General features: G+C 46.6%; 1 protein-coding gene across 1 annotated transcript in view; it reads left to right on the forward strand.

Moving 5' to 3' along the window:
* Window positions 1-15632, forward strand: part of FGD6 (FYVE, RhoGEF and PH domain containing 6) — a 120521-nt gene that overhangs the window by 26764 nt on the left and 78125 nt on the right. Inside the window, exon 3 of the mRNA XM_047788262.1 lies at window positions 13129-13282. Within this exon, the coding sequence (XP_047644218.1) occupies window positions 13129-13282 (154 nt within the window). The remainder of the gene's footprint in view (window positions 1-13128; window positions 13283-15632) is intronic.

Consider the following 15632-nt stretch of genomic DNA (forward strand, 5'->3'; position numbering starts at 1 on the left):
GGAATCAGATTCCAGCTGCAGTTGTAACCTAAGCCGCAGCTGCGGCAAAGCCGAATCCTTAACCCACTGTGCCGGGCTGGGAATTGAACCTGCATCCCGGCACTCCCAAGGCACCACTGGTGCCATTGTGCCCATAGTGGGAAATCCAGAGGATCCCTGTTTTGAAGGGCTGTTTTTACCCGGCACTTTCTGCCCTGTGCGGTCCCACGCAGGTCTGTACAGGCACTTTGCTTCCCGCTGCGAAGTGAACTTCATGGTAGCAAAGGAATCAGAAACTTCATTCTGTAAATGACACCTGCTTCTTAGGTCATTCACAAGCCATTTCTACCTGCATTGGTCGTTGAGGTCATTGTTGTGGTCCTGAGGGATGTGAACAGACGGATGCGGCTCGCTTTTAGAAAGGGACTTGTATCTCGAGATCTCGTGGGATACCTTGAAGTCATTTGTGTTGCGGACTGACCTTCTTTTTGAAACTGGAAGCTCGATTCTGATAGGTGTGAACCTGATTTTGCTAAGCTCTGACTCTTACCGTTATAAGTAGGAAGCTACCAAAACGAAGCCGTGAAATTAAATGTGGAAAACAACCCCCGGAGTGACCTGCACAACCACAGCTCACATGATCTCATCGCAGGAGTTCTTTACTCAGACATGTGCGCGGGTGATGAGCTGTTTCACATGACTGATAATGCAGAAGCTTCTCTCTGCCAGTCCTTTTTGATACATGTCTAAACTTTTCAAGCGTCTAGAGTAATAATTTTTTTGAAAATATTAGAAATGACCCCCTGAATATATATGTATGAGGAGCCAAGGGAGCTTTCTCTGTCCCAGGCATTGTTAGCGCATGACTTGTATCAATTCATTTAACCTTCTCATAAAGCCCTGTCGGGTAGGCACTGTGACTATCCCCATTGTATGGATGAGGAAATCGAGGCATGGTGAGGTTCAGAGTCAGTTTCACTGAGGTAGTGTTTTGCTCCAAAGCAGAGCATTTCTAGCAGCTCCTCCTAGAAAGGGATGAAAGCGTGATGAATGTTTGTGACCCTGCCAAAGCGAATCTGTTTATCTCACTTCTTTTTGTTTGTTTGTTTGTTTTGGGCCATGGTGTGCGGTGGCTTAATGTGGGCTCTCAGTTGGCAGACTGGGAACTGAATCTGGGCTGCAGCAGTGAAAGCATCAGAATCCTAACCACTAGACCACCAGGGAACTCCCTGTTTATATCATTTCTTTTTCTTTTTTTTTTTTCCTTTTTGGAAAGCCTGTGGCCTGTGAAAGTTCCCAGGCCAGGGATTGGACCCACGTCGCAGCAGCCTCCCAGGCCACAGCAGTGACAGCTCTGGGTCTTTAACCTGCTGAGCTGTAGGGGAACTCCGTGCTTGTTTGACTTCTTGAATGCAGGTCTTGTTCTTACTTCCCTTCCATTTCCTCTGACTCTAGCTTTAAAGATGTTGACCCAAGTTTTATAGACATGTTATGAGTTTTCTTTGTTTCCCGATCTAGGGAGCTAAAGATAAAGAGTGTAACCACGGAGTTCCTGTTGGGGTGAAGTGGTTAACGAATCTGACTAGGAACCATGAGGTTGCGGGTTCGATCCTTGGCCTCGCTCATTGGGTTAAGGATCCGGCATTGTCATGAGCTGTGGTGTAGGTTGCAGACGCGGCTCAGATCCCAAGTTGTTGTGGCTGTGGTGTAGGCCGGTGGCTACGGCTCCAGTTCGACCCCTAGCTTGTGAACCTCCATATGCCGAGGGAGCGGCCCAAGAAATGGCAAAAAAAAAAAAAAAAAAGATAAAGAGTGCAACTAGCAGAAAGGTACACTGATCCTGAAAGTAGAGGGAAAAATGCATGTCCTTTCCCCATACCCTCTGCGGCCTCTCGGTCTTGAAACCGTGGGCCTGTATCCCCAGGGCACCCTGAGGAAATGGGTTTCCTGTGGTCTTTGGGGTTCTTGATGAGTCCTTGTTGGTCTAGAGCAGACCCTTAAGGTAGTCTTTTGTGGATGGTGTCTGTGGAAGTGACAATACAATTATTCATGTATAGTTTTAAATGAAGCAGTGGACGGATTTACTCATGAGCGATAATTTAACCTTCCCCTCTCTGGCTGCCGATGGGCTCTCAAGAAGCCTGCTATCCTTTTCCCCATGTCAGTGGGAAATCCCAGTTACAGGTTGTGGTTCCTGTTAGAAAATGGGCACACTCACATAGGCTTGGACAGAGTAAGATCTGAGACTATAAGCAGATGTCCTTTGGGTTTAACTACTGGTTTCCTCCATAGTCGGGTCTGCATTTAATGGAACATTTAATTTTGTGTAACATGAAATACGTCATATTTCTGTAACACATAACACTAACACCCTTAACTTGAGAATGTCTTGAGTTTATCCTGGCAGAGGCTAGTCTGTATGGATATATAAGCAGAGTGGAAGGGGGTATTGGTAAGGCTCGGTTTACATACCCTTCAGTATGAGTTCTCAGGATAATCCAATGAGAAACCACCAGTGCACCTGCTTGGTACTTAAGGATTCCAGAAAATGGCACCCTCTGTGGTGGTTGTTGCTTCTCTTTCTTTTTTTGGTTTATGCTTTTTTTCTTTTTAAGGCCCCCTCCCATGGCATATGGAGGTTCCCAGGCCAGGGGTCACCTCATGTTTACGAGTCGGATTGGTTTCCTCGGCGCCACAACGGGAACTCCCTGCGGTGGTTGTTTTAACCACCTCCCAGTCACCCTGTTGGTGAGGGAGGGTTGGGGATGGCCAAACATATGACACCGGACAGATGACACTGACAGCAGTTTATCAGTCACACATGCCACCGGGGGCCAACCCCCTCACATAAACGGCATTGAGGTGGCCCTTGGGAACAGTGAACCACCAGGGCCTCTGGGAGGCAGACTTTGTCTTATCAGGAGGGTGTAGCGACTCTTGGTTTTCAAGGGAGAATGTGATTGACTCGTTTGAATAATTTCTCGCATTGCCAAGGAACTAGAATCCTCTATGCAGGGATAAGCTGGAACAGTCTCTGTGGGAAAGGTTTGCAAGGGGACTTCCTCTGAGGGAGCAGAGTGGGAAGAGCCCCCACTTGGAGCGAGGCCGTCTGGGCCTCCTTGGTGTCCCCCAGACGCCGGGGCAGACCCCTGTGGCAGGCCTTACCCCTGCAGTGGTTTCATACTGACTCACAATCTAGAGCATAGCGGGCCAGGGGACATGGGCATATCTTTCAGACGTCTCGCAGCCGTTTCAGTGACTCAGGATGCTGATGAAAAGACGCCCCAGAAGCAGCGCGGCCACCTGTCAGCGAAGGTGCTCGGAGCGTGAGCGCGTCGTCTCTGCCCACGTGCCTCTTGCACTCCGTCCGCACGCCCGGCTCTCCCACGAGGTTCCCTGCTCCAGGGTTAGAACCTGGTGAAGCCAAGGCCAGGGGTTGGGGTTGGATCCCCAGCGCACACCCTGGAGAGATGCTTGTCTCTTCCGTCTGTCCTGCTTGCCCGCCAGGTTAGCAGTAGGAGCCTCTCTCTAGCCACTACATCTCTAAGGTCTCATCACGCGGAAATCCACGCACCCCCACCCAGCCCCCTCCCGCATCACTTCCGACCTGCCCTTCGAGCCTCCGCTCCCACCACTTGCCCTCCTGACCTTCCCCGCTTAGGACGCCTCTGCTCCCCTGTTCGTTCCCTGGAGCCAGGTCTCCCCAGCGCCCAACCTCCAGTCTCTCTGGCTGCCCACGCCTGCAGGGGGGCCTGTTTCTCTGGGCTCTGTGGCCCTCAGGGCCTGTGCGCCGCCTTTCGCATTAGGCCTGCGCTTCCTTTTAGTTGTTGTCTTTTTAGAAAATGGTTCCTGCCTTGACCCCGCTTACCGTGGTTATCCTGATTCCTTTGCCTTCATCAGTTGCAGAAAGTTGCACTTACCAGCAAAAAAGAGAAGTAACCAATAGATTTTACAGTTTGAACATTATCTGTTAGATTATCTTCATCCAGCCCCTAAAATAATGTATGATGCATAATAAGCCCGCCATAAATATTTAGTGAAATGAATGCCATAGCAGTTTTATATATATTAAATGTTATAAAATATAAATGTGAAAAATGTATATTGAAGCATTTTTTGTTTTTTGACAAAATAAACACCATCTTCGCTGCCCTAAGAAAACTGGATTGGGAACCCGCTGTATTTTATTTGGAGACGATTCTAAGCTCCACTGAATACTTTTCTGTTTCATTAATACATACTGCAAAGATTTCTGTCTGTATTTCTTGAAGAACATTTTAAAGAATCATTCCTCAAACCCCTAAGAAAGCAAACTTGCTAGTAATTAAATGTTTTGCACCTGTTTTAGCTGGTGCTTGCTGCAGGGGGCCTTTTCTTTTCCCCCTTGTTTTTTAGGGCCACCCCTATGGCATATGGAGGAGGTTCCCAGACTAGGAGTTGAATCGGAACTGCAGCTGCCGGCCTACACCACAGCCACAGCAACGCCAGATCCGAGCCATGTCTGCAACCTACACCTCAGTTCACGGCAATGCCGGATCCTTAACCCACTGAGCGTGGCTGGGGTCGAAGCTGCATCCTCATGGATACCAGTTGGGTTCTGTAATCTGCTGAGCCGCCATGGGAACTCCCCCCCTGTAGCAAGAACAGCTCAGGCTTGAAACAGATGCCTCCCAGCTAAGCTGATTGTGCTTGGCCTTGGACTCCTCCCGTTTGCTTAAGGTTGGACACATGATCCATACAGGCCCGGGGTTCTCCCACCACCCAGACAGAGCTCCGTCGGAGGTGCCTCATAGTGTGGTGCTCTTGGCTGTGGTCTAGTCCGTGTTCGTGTGGTGACTCTGGGGCCCTCAGACGGTTGAACAGTCCTTGACAACCATTGTTTCTCTTTTTCCTGCTGTCGGCTGGCTGGCCGTGCGCTTGGTCCTCCTACCTGTTGCCTAGAGACTCTGTGCTCAAGGGCTGGGAGGGAAGGTGGTCTTTGTACCGTCCCCACCCAAGAAGTCCTTAAAGGACTTGTTCAGTCCCTGTCCTGGGAACTTCGTGCCAGAGGCACAGCCAAAAAATTTAAAAAAAGATGTAGCTGAAGGGAAAAAAAAAAAAGGCAATCTTGAAAATGTGTAGAGAGCTAAACCCTGAGCGTGGGGAGAAAGGAACAGGAGGTGGTTATTTCCCTTTTTCTTCTTTCTTTCCCCTTTTTCTTTCCTTTTCCTTTAAAAAAAAAATAATCCTTATCTCCCTGGAAAGAAAGAAGCTATCCCTACGCAGTTGCTCTGAACCATCTTTTATGAAGTTTTTCAAAGTTTCTGAATTTGTGGGATGTGTGTGTGTGTTATCTTTGAAAAAGTAATAAACGTAATGGAAATGTTTTTTAAAAGCACCAGAGGGTAGATACTGAGGTCTCGCTTGTCTCAGACCCTTAGTCCTCGAGGCAACCATTGTTATTAGCTTCTTCTGCCCCTTTGTAGAGATACCTACCAGCCTGTTTGTGGTTGTCTGCATGTGTGTACATTTTACATGCATATGTGTGTATGTGTACACATACCTGCACGCTTATGTATGTGCATCTGTGCTTTTACGCAGATGGATACACGCTGCTCTGTGCCTTGACTTCTTTTTAATCTAGCAATATTCTTAGAGAGCAACCTCTATCATTGCACATAGACCTATGTCATGTTTAAAACGGCTGCAATGGCCACGAATGGAAACCCTGTTTACAGCTGCGTCTTTGTTGTTAAACCTAAATGACTCTAAAATTGTTCACATAAAATGGGTGTGAACATCTGGATAGATTTTCTTCCACTTTAAGGAATTTTGTATCCCATTTGTTTTTTTAGCCAGTTTTCAGCCTTGTCCCGCGATGACGGTTTGGAAGAGCAGCCCCAGGGTACTCATGCTGATTTGGTTTTTGTCAGTAGAGAACAAATAGTTTTAGGAATCCTAGTAATAAGCGCGTTTCTGGGGAAGGGGATGGCAATGGCATTTATAAGGGTAGACGTTGCCCTTGGAAAATGACACAGGCTTGGTTTTCAAAGTTGATCCCTGAAGGCTGGTATTCTTTCCTACAGAGTCACCCAAAGCCAGTTTGTAAATAATCCTCGAATGTGTATTTTGAGAGGTGCTGGATATTTTTCTGTGGGTTCTTTTTCTGAAGCTGTAGAATCCCAGCTTACTCGTTTTATTTTATTTATTTATTTTTTATATTTTTTGTCTTTTTGCCTTTTCTAGGGCCGCTTCCTGCTGCCTATGGAGGTTCCCAGGCTAGGGGTCAAATCGGAGCTGTAGCCGCTGGCCTACGCCAGAGCCACAGCAACACAGGATCCTAGCCGCATCTGCAACCTACACCGCAGCTCACGGCAACGCCGGATCGTTAACCCACTGAGCAAGGGCAGGGACCGAACCCCCAACCTCATGGTTCCTAGTCAGATTCGTTAACCACCGAGCCACAACGGGAACTCCCCTGCTTACTTGTTTTAAAGGCTTGGTTGTTAACCCTCTAAAATTCGTGAACCGATGAGTGAACACACTAACTGTGTACACTTCACACTTCAAGGTGTTCTTTTCTTTTTTTTAAACTTCTTTTGGGGGAATTCAAGTTGTGGCTCAGTGGTAATGAACCCAACTAGTATTCATGAGGATGCAGGTTCGATCCTTGGCCTTGCTTAGTGGGTTAAGGATCTGGTGTTGCCCTGAGCTGTGGGGTAGGTCACAGATGTGGCTCAGATCTGGCGTGGCTGTGGCTGTGGCATAGGCTGGCAGCTGTGGCTCCAATTCGACCCCTAGGCTGGGAGCTTTCATATGCTACAAGTGCAGCCCTGAAAAGGAAGGTGGGGTGGGGGGGATACGACAAAACACCCCACAAAACTTCTTTTTGGTAACAAACTCTTGCTGTGCTATCCCTTATTTTCGAGATTTTTTTTTTTTTTTTTGGTATTCTGTAGTGATCAAAACGTTCAACTTCAAAAAGTGAATATATTACGTTCATATGTTAAATTATATTTTTTACTGAAATCAAGATACTAAAATTATTAATTTTTTTACGTTAAAGCTTGCCCTAAACTTTAGGGACTCTCAGATACTTTTTGGGGGAAAGAAGGTCTGCTCCCAGGCTGCTGTAACATCAGCAGTCCACAGCCCTACGTGTTAGGGAAGCATCAGTGTTTATTTTTAGTCAAAGCTGTTAGTCGCGGCCAAGACCTGGCAGATGATCTGGTTTGCCTCTCAGTACAGAGGGGTCCCACTGGTTGCACCTGATTTTGGCTCAAGTCGGAAAAGTTTGTTTCAGACTCCGTGTTATCTCTTAGTTCTCTCACCCTGGCTCTGCCCACACTTAAAATAATTATGCAAGATCCTATGTTTGGAAAACCTAAAAACATGATGTGACTATATGAGTCTTGCTTTATTAGAGGAAAAAATTGCCTGTGTCAGGCTAATTCGCAAGTCGTGCCATGTGTCCTAAAAAGTAGAGGGAAAACGTGCCTATTTTAGGGCTGGTTCCTGGGAAAATCCTGGAGGGGAGGGAGAGAGCAAATTCCACACGTACTGCGCTATCAAGGAGGGGACCTGAAAATGCGACGAGGAATGGTTTTTAAATTGTTTTTTGTTGATTCGATTTGTGGTTTTCCTCCTGACGCTGGAATCCGCAACTCCAATAAGGGCACTGAAGTGGAGTCAAATGTGTCCTGAGGAAACTAAATAAAAACCATTTTCCAGTGAAAATCATAAGCCTCTTTTATATACTTGGCCTATTAAAATACATAACTTATTTCCAAACAATTTTTTTTGGCTCATTTTTCCATGGAATGTTAGTTAATCCTTTACGTTTTCCTTGGTCGTTTTTCCCGTTCTTTCTGTGGTAAATATGAAAGCAGCCAAAGGAAACACAGAGAGTCACCAAGTCATAATGAGACAGCATTTGCAAAAGAATTCGAACAACATCCTGAGCACTACTAGCCTGTGTCTTTTCCCTTTGGTCCAGGAGTAGAAAGAAGAGGAAGAGGAAGATGACAGACGTTCAGATTTACATGTTGTGACTTGAAAATGAGAAAGAAAACTTTGAAGGCGAGAATGTAAGAATGAACTTCTTTCCTCATGTTGGGGAGGAAGTACCTGGCATAATCTTTGTCCAAGAGGCTCCGAATAGAATCACAGGCAAGAGAGGAAAAAGATAACAGCCCAGGACAGGCTGCTTTCAGCGCTTCGGAAGCATTCTTCAGGGCACTCTGCTCCCTTTTCCGTCCTCTGCCTTCTTTGGCCTTTTCTCCTCCCCTTGGCTGGACTCTTTAATTCAGTAGAGGTTCACAAGGATGTTTCGGTGGTGAACCCTGGCAACTTTTATGCCCGGCTTGGCATTGTGCATGTTTTATGTTCCTGAAAACTCTTTGAGGCAATGGATTAAATCAGTGGTTTTTAAAAAGACAATTCTTTCTAAACAAAAGAAGTCATCCTGGATGTGACATCTTAGCCGAAAAGGAAATTTGAGGTGCTTCCAACAGAAGGTGTACCGCTTGTATACAGAAAATAACATAAACAGGAGTTCCCGCTGTGGCTCAGCGAGTTCATGGTCCAGCTTGTCTCTGTGGCGTTGATGCTTTGATGCAGGCCGGCCCAGTGGGTTGAGGATCCCACGGTGCTGCAGCCTTGGTGTAGGTCACAAGTGCGACTAGGATTCTCTCCCTGGCCTGGGAACTTCCAGGTGCCCTGGGTTCAGCCGAAAAGGGGGGTGAGGGTGGGGAGAAGAATAACATAAACAAATAAGGAACTTTTTTTAAGTGATGGCATTAAATAATCGTCGCTCCAAATGCAAGGATCCTTGTCCTGTGAGATCGAAGGAAGAGTTGCCTAATGAGTAGAGCTTCACTTCTGGCTTTTCTTGTCTCTGTTTTTCATTCTGGTGTACAAAAAGTATTTTCTAGAAACACGGCTCCTTCCTGGTCAGAAGGAAACCTGACTTGGGAAGGGTGGCCTGGGGAAGTTGAGCCCAGATCTGACCGTTTCTGGTTGATGTGCAGCTCACTTGCCTTTTACCTCAGTCATCAAGCAATGAAAAAACTAGGCAGGAAAATGTGGAGGAAACACGGTGTTGTGTTTCTTTCGCACAAAGCCGACCGTGCTAGGATGTGAGCTCTCTGACGGCGGGAAGGAAGTGTAAGGAGCGGAGGAACCCAAACTCAGTGACCAGCATGGGTGAGGAATCCATGGCTCATGATCAGAAATCTAAGAGGGTTGAGATAGCTTTGAAGGCTGTTCCGGGTTATGTGGAAAAGTAGCCTAAGCTGCCGTTTTTCTCTGGTTGATCACGTGGAGATGAACAGGCATCGGGATAGTAGGTGCCGGCTTTCCTGGTTCTGCTGCTAAGCCCCTTATCTTCCCTTTAAAATCAGGTCCTTTGTTGACATGTTTCTGTTTTGATTGAGGCCACCCTCATCCTGCCCGGGACTGTTCACGAAGCCTTGAGGAAAGACTCGAGAGTGATTCCCCCACCGCCTTACCCAAGCCCTGGTGATTTTTCGCCCCCTCACATCCAGCCCTTCCCCTCCACTCCCGATGCACCGCCTGCACTATTGAAATTACCTCCTCCTCTTCCACCAGTGTCCCTGTGCCTACCTCTGTTTCCCCCTTCGTTCTTTGGGGTTGGGTTACGAGATTACTACTCTTAAAAATGCCCCTTTTGCTCTACTCACTTTCCTTCCTCCTAAGCTCCAGAAATGGCTCGTCCTAATTGGTCTCTATTGCTTACCATCCGAGTATATGGGGGGCTTTTTTAGCTTCGACTTCAGCTTTGAGATCGTCAAGGCGCGCTCACTGATGCTCATCAGCAGAGTTGGCCTTTGTTCTTGTTGGGTAGGGGAGGGGGCAGGCAGGTGGCTGTTAGAGCTGGATGGACCCAAGAGGTGCCATTCTCTTGCCTGTTGACAACTAACCCCAAAGAAGTGTGGTGGTGACATGCAGCTTGGGGGTCCGTTAAGGAAATCTTTGAGGGTTACAGGAAGATTTCCGTCTCCTCGCTGAAGGCCCACAAGATAAATACCCTCTTTAGCTATCGTTCATGCGCCTTAAAAGCATGAACCTGGCACCTGTCGTCTTCTCCAAGCCTGATCGTAGGAAACTTACAGGAGACGGCTGCTACAGCCACAGTGGGTTTTTTGGTTTGTTTGTTTTCTGAATACCAACATTCCCACTTCTGTACCATTGATGAGGATGCCCAGATGTCCCTTCTCCTTTAAGCCGTTCAGTCTTTTTGCCTCCAGACCTTTTTTTGTGACCACCGTTACCTCGTGTGCTGCCTCACCTGCTGACATTGAACACCTGTTGGTTTCTAGTAGCGTTTTTGTTCATTGAGGGCCTATGGCAATATCAGGTAGTGTGCATGGGATTCAACTGAAAAAGACAAGATCCTTGGCCTTAGAAGTTTATTTCTTAAAGAAGGAAACAAATGTACCACCACGTGGGATCGTATGGGACTGAGACGAGCCAGGTAAACTAATCTGGGGTAGGGAGGGGGTCGTTAGGAAGGGTCTCTGTGGGTAAGCAATCTCAGAGCTGAAATCTCCCAAAGGTTTACGGTAGTGTGGTTTTACTATTTAAGACTTTTTGTCCCCTTGTTCTTAAATGTCAACCTTTGTAAACATTTATATCCCTAAACGGCTGTGGCAGCCAAGTGGTTATTAACTTCCAAGTAATAGTTTTCTGAATGTTGAACAAGGAAAACACCTCTCAATGCCCTTTAGACAAAATAAACCTAATTTCCTCGCAGGCGCTACAGCCCTGTTACTGATTATTCAGAATTTTTATGCTGTTGAGTCCAAAAGAGATCACAGAGAGGCATGATCCAGAAAATCAAATTACTAGGAATTTGTTACAACCGGAGTGTGATTCAGTGGGGCGGGACAGGGGCTAAAGTTTTCTTTTTCTAAAAAGTTTCCCGGTGATGCCGAAGCTGCTCATAGATTATGTTTTGAGTAACAGAGTTTCAGAGGAGAGCAAGAATTACGATTAAAAACCGGTTAAATATATATTTTCTTCTGTTTATATGGAAGCATCCTGCAGTCTGTACACACTAACTCTCATTTACTCTCACTCATTAAATCAACTAATTACCCAGCCGGATTGGGCCCATAGCCCTGCGCCCAGAGACAAGGGAATCCTGCCAGTGCTCTGAGCAGAAAGCTTCTGCTCTCCGCCCCCCACCCCCACCCCAGGGGTGAGTCTTCTCCCTGTCATGGGGAGCTGTGTATGATAAGGTACGCACCCATCTAATTGAGGCTGTGATATGACTCCCTGAGGCCCCCAGCCACTGAGTAATAGGAAACCCCGTCTTTGGCAGAAGGAAGTGTTCCTTTTGGCGTTTTGCCTCCATCCAACTGGTTTGCAGAACAGTTGGGCTCCAGGAATGGCTTCTAGGGCAAGTCTGTATCCTACAATGTGTAATCAGGAACTGGCAGAAAATTTATCTTTAGCTTTTAAGATTCCCGTCAGAAATTCTCCTGACTTGTAGGAGCCTTGGCAGTTGAGCGACCTGTCCATGACCTGGGAAAGGTGCCTGCCAGAAGGAGATGCAGCTGTCTCTTTATTTTGCCTGAGTGTTTCTCCTGATGATTTTCTCTAGATCTTTTACTGGCTCTTCTAGTCTGCAGATATTCTTGTAGACTGCAGACAGGAAAGCTGTTGTTACAGGCTATTTGTTCCTGAGTCTGTACAACTCAAGCAAGACAGAGTTGTTTCTGGTGCCTTTTTTGGGAACTTTCCTATGGAATTCCCCCCGCAGATTGGAGTGCATTGTACACTGGCTTTTAGAGTCAAGAGATCTGTCTCAGTACAGAGTCAGAAGTGTTGACGATGCCAGGCTGGTGAGGTAAATGGCCTGGTAGAGGGGTTTTCTTTCTTTTTTTTTAATTACTCAGTGAATGGAGTACATTGATAGTGGAGCAGTGATCATCACAGCACTTCCATCCCCAATCCCCAGCGCATCCCCCCACCCCCAAGGTAGCGGGGTTTTCAAACTCGAGCCTGGAACCCCGAGGGGCCCTGCCCCTCCAGAGGGTTTCTGATTCAGCAGATCCAGAGCAAGCTGGACAGTCTGTACCCATCCTGAGTCCTTCCTGTGTCTTGTGATGTGGTTCCATGCAAGGCAGCTGGCGATGACCAGGGAGGTGGGCGCATGTCCGCAGCAGCGCACGCGTTGCGGCTGGTGATCGCCGTCCTCTCCTGCCAATCCTTACAGATTTACTCGTTACTTAAAAACCAAACCAAACCACTGAGGCTCAAGGAAGCAGCATCTCCTCTAATGCTGGCACATTAGCCTGGTCGAGAACCCAGCCCACCTCTTGGGAGGCTTCTTGGTTTGCGCCTGTAGTGACCTGATGCTCGAGAGGAAGGCGTATGGAGACAGATGAGGGCAGCTGGGAAGCTTGCCTCTCACCTACCTTCCTTAATCTTTAACACTTGTATATCATTGTAAAGGTTCATTTCCACCTACCGTTATTAAAAAATATTGGCCCTCTTCCCCGTCTCGTACGACATAGCCTGGAGCCTGTCTTACACCCCATAGTTGGTGCCTCTCGCTCCCTACCTCAGCCTCGCCCCCGACCCCTCCCTGGTGGCCACTCGTTTGTTCTCTGCATCTGCGCGTCTGCTTCTTTTATTTTATATTCGCTAGTTTGGTGTAAAAACACATGTTTTTTAAGATGATCCATTTTAAACCCCAAATGAATTTGGGTTTGGCAGGTGAGATGGGGAAAGCGAAGGCAGAGTTTGGTTGATCTGGCCTTTCCGTCCCTCCAGATCCCTTAGCCGTGCCTCGCTTGCTTCCATCACATAAATAAGATGCCTGGCTTGTTTCTTGTTTGCTTGCTTGCTTCGGAGGAGGGCCGCACCCACGGCTTAGAGCTAGGGGTCAAATCGGAGCGATAGCTGCTGTCCTACCCCACAGCCACAACAACACGGGATCTGAGCCGTCTGCGACTTACACCACAGCTCACGGCTCCGCCGGATCCCCGACCTACTGAACGAGGGCCAGGGAACCCGAATCCTCATGGATACTAGTGGGATTCGTTTCTGCTGTGCCACATCGGGACCTCTCTGGCCGATTTGTTTGTTTTTAGTCACATTGCTTGTTCTCGAAGGTGACTCATGAGATATTGTCTATTACAGCGGTTCTGGAGCCTCCCAGGAGGGACACGATGATCTGGACCTGGGTCTCGGTGACCTTCCTTCAGAGGAAGAGGAAGTCATCAACAGTTCCGATGAAGATGACGTCAGCTCTGCCTCTAGTAAAGGGGAGCCTGACCCGCTGGAAGATAAGCAGGTATGTGTTGGTACTGAAGTGTTTCTACTTTTGTGCTTGTTGGCCTCTCAGGACACTTGGAAGTAATATTTATCAGCATGATAGACATAAAATCCTGGCTTGGTTTTTTAGAACTTATCACACATCTTTCTAGTTTAAATTTAGTTCCTGCTGTAATTCCTGCTAAGATGTTTTCATATTTCCAAGAACATATTGCCTAGAGATTATTTAGTAATTTTTTTGGTAGCTGATTTTTTTTTGTTTGTTTGTTTTGGTTTTGGTTTTGGTTCTTAGGTCCACACCTGGAAGTTCCCAGTCGAGGGGGTTGAGTTGAATCAGAGCTACCGCTGCTAGCCACAGCCACAACAGTGCCAGATCCGAGCCGAGTCTGTGACCTATACCGCAGCTCACAGCAGCTCTGGATCCTTCACCCACTGAGCAGGGTCAGGGATCAAACCTACGTCCTCATGGATTTAGACAACCAACTAGTCAGGTTCATTTCGCTGAGTCACAGCAGGAACTCTAGATTATTTAGTCATTTTTGACAAATTATTTTTGGTAATGCCCATTGGTTTTCTTTTGATAACAAAAAGCCCCCTTAGAATTGCTCCTTGTTCTGCTAGTGATTCTACTTGAAAGAAAGAAATGAGATGCATTTCAGACTCATTCAAATCTTTTTAGGATAGAATAACGGTCGCTGTCAATGGGACATCAGGATTTGCTCTGAGATAATAGAGTATGTGTTTCCTGTGTACCCGAAACAGGATTGTCCATGCGTTACTAATTAAGGTGTGTCACAGATACATGGAGGTCCATTATATTCTTTCTTTAGTTTTATATGAATATCGATTTCATTTTAACTCATAATTCTTTGGATAAAGACATAATTACCGTGGAAAAAATTGGTATATCACCAATGTCCTCGAAATGTGTTGGAATGTACGAGAAGGTGGAAATGGAAAGGATTCACCTGGTGAGCTTATCAAGCCACAGAGAAAAACCCATGTGACTGACCCCGGTGCCATCCTTTATCAAACCATTGTGCTTCCTGTTTAATGTACTTTTCCTTTGTTTAAATTTACTTCCAGCCTTACATGAATGGCACATACTGTGCAGTTGTCTGGATTGAAGTCCTAGCACCACCACCTGTGATCTGGGTAATCAGGCAAATCGTTTAGCCGCTTTAGCCTAAAGAGCTCCATGTTATTGAAGCAAAAGATAATACTTCTCTTATAGAATTGTGACAGCTAAATTAGTCGATATGTGTAAAGTCTAGACTAGGATACTGTCTGGTATACATGGTGAGAACTCGATGACTATTATTTATTACTTATAAGACTTCATTTCTACACTCTGTAAAGTACTGGGTCATGGAGTTGGCAATCGCACTTGTTTCTTCTGGGGGTGACGGAAACATCCTAAGGTTAGATTGCGGTGAGGGTTACACGACCCTGAACATATTAAAAACATTGAATTGGAGTTCCTGTCGTGGCTCAGTGGTTAGCGAATCCGACTGGGAACCATGAGGTTGCGGGTTCGATCCCTGGCCTTGCTCAGTGGGTTAAGGATCCAGCGTTGCCGTGAGCTGTGGTGTAGGTTGCAGACGCGGCTCGGATCCCGCATTGCTGTGGCTCTAGCATAAGCTGGTGGCTACAGCTCTGATTCGACCCCTAGCCCGGGAACCTCCATATGCCGCGGGAGTGGCCCAAGAAATCGCAAAAAAAAAAAATATATATATATATATATATAAAACAAAATAAAAACATTGAATTATATACTTTAAAAGGGCAAGAATGCATTTTATGGAATATGAATCTCAGTCAAGTTGTTAAAGAAAATTAAAAGTCCTGATAAAGGGAAAATGATAGTGCTAGTGAGAGGGTAGTACAGGGGCATGCATATCATGTGGTCCTGTGTGTATCAGCCACGGGTGGGCAAGTAATTTGGTTCTAGACAACCAACAAGTCAAGGAAAGAAGGCAGTGTCAGTCTCCAAAAGAAATCTTTAGAGTAGAAGCACGGGAAGAGAGCTTTCATAATAACTTCTTTGATTTTTTTTTTTTGGTCTTTTTAGGGTCGCACCAGAGGCATATGGAAGTTCCTGGGCTAGGGGCTGAATCAGAGCTGCAGCTGCCAGCCTACACCACAGCCACAGCCACGCCAGATCTGGGCCACATCTGCAACCTGTGCCGTAGCTTGTGGCAGCACCAGATCCTTAACCTGCTGAGCAAAGCCAGGGATTAAACCTTCATCCTCATGGATAACAGTTGAGTTCTTAACCTGCTGAGCCACAATTGGAACGCATCTGCTTTTTTTTTTTTTTTTTTTTTTTTGCTTTTTAGGGCTACACTTGAGGCACGTAGAGGCTCCCA

The sequence above is a fragment of the Phacochoerus africanus genome, chromosome 7 (genome assembly GCF_016906955.1).
Source record: "Phacochoerus africanus isolate WHEZ1 chromosome 7, ROS_Pafr_v1, whole genome shotgun sequence".
Lineage (NCBI taxonomy): Eukaryota > Metazoa > Chordata > Mammalia > Artiodactyla > Suidae > Phacochoerus > Phacochoerus africanus.